Here is a 3,309-nt window from a genome sequence, read left to right on the forward strand (position 1 = left end):
TCTTAGGTTGTTGATATTTCTTCCTGCAATCTTAATTCCAACTTTTGATTCATCTAGCCCTGCCTTTCTCATGATGTGCTCTGCATATAAGTTAAATAGGCAGGGCGACAGTATACAGCCTTGCCGGACTCCTTTCCCAATTTTGAACCAATCAGTGGTTCCATGTCCAGTTTTCACTGTTGCTTCTTGGCCTACATATAGGTTTCTCAAGAGACAAATAAGATGGTCTGGTATGCCCATCTCTTTAAGAACTTGCCACAGTTTGTTATGATCCACACAATCAAGGGCTTTAGCATAGTCAATGAAACAGAAGTAGATGTTTTTCTGGAACTCCCTAGCTTTCTCCATGATCCAGCGTATGTTGGCAATTTGATCTCTAGTTCCTCTGCCTCTTTGAAATCCTGCCTCTACTTCTGGTAGTTCTCAATCCACATGCTGCTGGAGTCTAGCTTGTAGGATTTTAAGCATAACTTTACTAGCATGAGAAATGAGTGCAATGGTGTGATAGTTTGAACATTCTTTGGCACTGCCTTTCTTTGGAATTGGAATGAAAACTGATCTTCTCCAATCCTGTGGCCACTGTTGAGTTTTCCAAATTTGCTGGCAAATTGAGTGTAACACTTTTACTGCATCATCTTTTAAGATGTTGAATAGCTCAGCTGGAATACTGTCACTTCCACTAGCTTTGTTGTTGCTCAGTTTTTCTAAGGCCCTCTTCACTTCACATTCTAGGATCTCTGGCTCAAGGTAAGTGACCACCTCATCATGGTTACCAGGGACGTTAAGCTCATTCTTGTATATTTCCTCTGTGTAATTTTGCCACCTCTTCTTAATCTCTTCTGCCTCTGTTAGGTCCCTGCCATTTTGGTCCTTTATCATGCCCATTTTTGCATGAAACGTTCCCTTCATCTCTCCAATTTTCTTGAAGAGATCTCTGGTCCTCCCTCTTCTATTGTTTTCTTCTATTTCTTTGCACTGTTCATTTAAGAAGGCATTCTTATCTCTTCTAGCTATTCTCTGGAATTCTGCATTCAGTTGGGTGTATCTTTCTTTTTCTCCCTTGCCTTTCACTTCCCTCCTGTTCTCAGCTATTTGCAAAGCTTCGTCAAACAGCCATTTTGTTTTCTTGCATTTCTTTTTCTTTGGAATGGTTTTAGTTGCTACTTCTTGTACAATGCTGTGAACCTCTGTCCATAATTCTTGAGGCACTCTGTCTATGAGGCCTAATTCCTTAAATCTATTTGTTACCTCTACTGTATATTCGTCAGGGATATGATTTAGTTCATACCTGAGTGGCCTAGTGCTTTCCCCTACTTTCTTCAGTTTAAGCCTAAATTTTGCAACGAGAAGCTCATGGTCTGAGCCACAGTCAGCTCCTCGTCTTGGTTTTACTGACTGTATGGAGATTCTTCATCTTTGGCTGCAGAGCACATAGTCAATCTGATTTCTGTGTTGACCGTCTGGTGATGTCCATGTGTAGAGCTGTCTCTTGGGTTGTTGGAAAAGAGTGTTTGCTATGACCATCATATTCTCTTGACAAAATTCTATCAGCCTGTGCCCTGCTTCATTTTGTACTCCAAGGCCAAACTTGCCTGTTATTCCGGGTATCTTTTGGCTTCCTACTTTAGCCTTCCAATCCCCCATGATGATAAGGACATCATTTTTTTGTGTTAGTTCTATAAGGTGCTGTAGGCTTCATAGAACCGGTAAATTTCATCCTCTTCAGCACTGGTGGTTGGGGTATAGACTTGAACTACTGTGATATTGAATGGTTTGCCTTGGATTCAAACTGAGATCATTCTGACATTTTAAGGATTGCATCCCAGGATTGCTTTTCCTATTCTTTTATTGACTATGAAGGCTACTCCATTTCTTCCGAGGGATTCTTGCCACAACAAGGCAGTAATCCATGAAGGGGATAACAAGTATTACTCTGTTGATATTTCTAAAAATCATTTTGCTAATGCTCATATCAAAGTCACTAATATAGGTCATGATAAATTAAGAGATTCAAAACGGAAGGAGAAGAAAAAATGTAATATTGTAAAATAATTCATATTGGTGGTGCTGATACTATAGTATAAATAAATATTAGTACTGTTACATTTCAGTGAAATTTTCTGTTCATTTTTTTTTTCATTTCAGATGGAGGAACTCAACCATGAACAACTAAATGCCACAAGGGTTACAGAATTTATTCTTCTAGGCTTTCCAGGCTCATCATATTTTCAGCTCTTCATGTTCATATTTTTTTTAAATATTTACATTCTGACCATCTTAGGGAATCTTTCCATCATCCTTCTCATAATAACATATCAACACCTCCACACTCCCATGTACATTTTTCTTTACAATCTTGCTTTCTTGGAAGTATGGTTCACAACAGCCTCTATCCCCAAGATCCTTGCCATACTCCTGGGGGGAAGCAGAAGTATTTCTTTCTCTGGCTGCATTCTGCAGTTATATTTCATTTTTTCTTTTGGATGCACTGAACAGTTGCTATTAGCTGTGATGGCTTATGACAGATATTTGGCCATATGTTATCCTTTGCATTACAGCACCATCATGACTATCAACCTATCTTGTAAGGTAGCTCTTGGATGTTGGCTGGGGAGCTTCCTTCTTATTTCCATACCTATATACATGGTTACTACATTGTCTTTCTGTGGGCCCAATGTGATCAATAATTTCTATTGTAACCTTGATTCTTGGATCATACTCTCATGTACAGATACACGTTTCATTGAATTAACATTTTTTTTCATAGCTAGTATTGTTATTATAGGCTCCTGTATGATGACCCTTCTTTCCTATATGTACATTATTTCCACGATCTTGCGCATTCCTTCTACCAAAGGTCAACAAAAAGCTTTTTCCACGTGTTCTTCACACCTTGCTGTTGTGATCATTTGGTATGGCTCCACCATATTCCTCTTTGTAAAGCCTTCTAAAGAGATTTATTTACAAAAAAACAAGTTAGTAAGTGTTTTCAGTGTAATTTTGGTCCCATTTCTGAACCCTTTTATTTATACATTAAGAAACAAAGACATCAGGGATATTTTGAAAAATGTATTTTGCAGGTGATTGACCAATTATAGATTGATGTAAAAGACTAAAAAATGGTTAAAACAAAGGTACTGCTCAGCAATTTTGAATTTCAACTCTTACAGGTGGCAGGAATATTTTTCCCACACTAGCCAAATTCTCCAGCACTGTGTCAGTGAAGCTGCATTGCTGATCTTCTCATTTTAGAGTGAATATGGAAGATATTTGTTATCTGTTTTGTTTTCCTCTCTGTGTTTCAAAACA

The 3,309-nt window shown here is 38.2% G+C and overlaps 1 protein-coding gene across 1 annotated transcript; it reads left to right on the forward strand.

Annotated features, from left to right (window-relative positions):
- Window positions 1–1,854: 1,854 nt before the first annotated feature.
- Window positions 1,855–3,084, forward strand: LOC308678837 (olfactory receptor 6F1-like; the record flags this gene model as incomplete). The annotated part of the gene is made up of 2 exons (XM_081346069.1): window positions 1,855–2,043; window positions 2,146–3,084. The coding sequence occupies 2 exons, from the start codon at window positions 1,855–1,857 to the stop codon at window positions 3,082–3,084; spliced, it is 1,128 nt and encodes a 375-aa protein (XP_081202195.1).
- Between the last annotated feature and the right edge of the window lie 225 nt (window positions 3,085–3,309).

Source organism: Vipera berus (assembly GCF_964194415.1).
Source record: "Vipera berus genome assembly, chromosome: Z".
In the NCBI taxonomy this organism is placed as follows: domain Eukaryota; kingdom Metazoa; phylum Chordata; class Lepidosauria; order Squamata; family Viperidae; genus Vipera; species Vipera berus.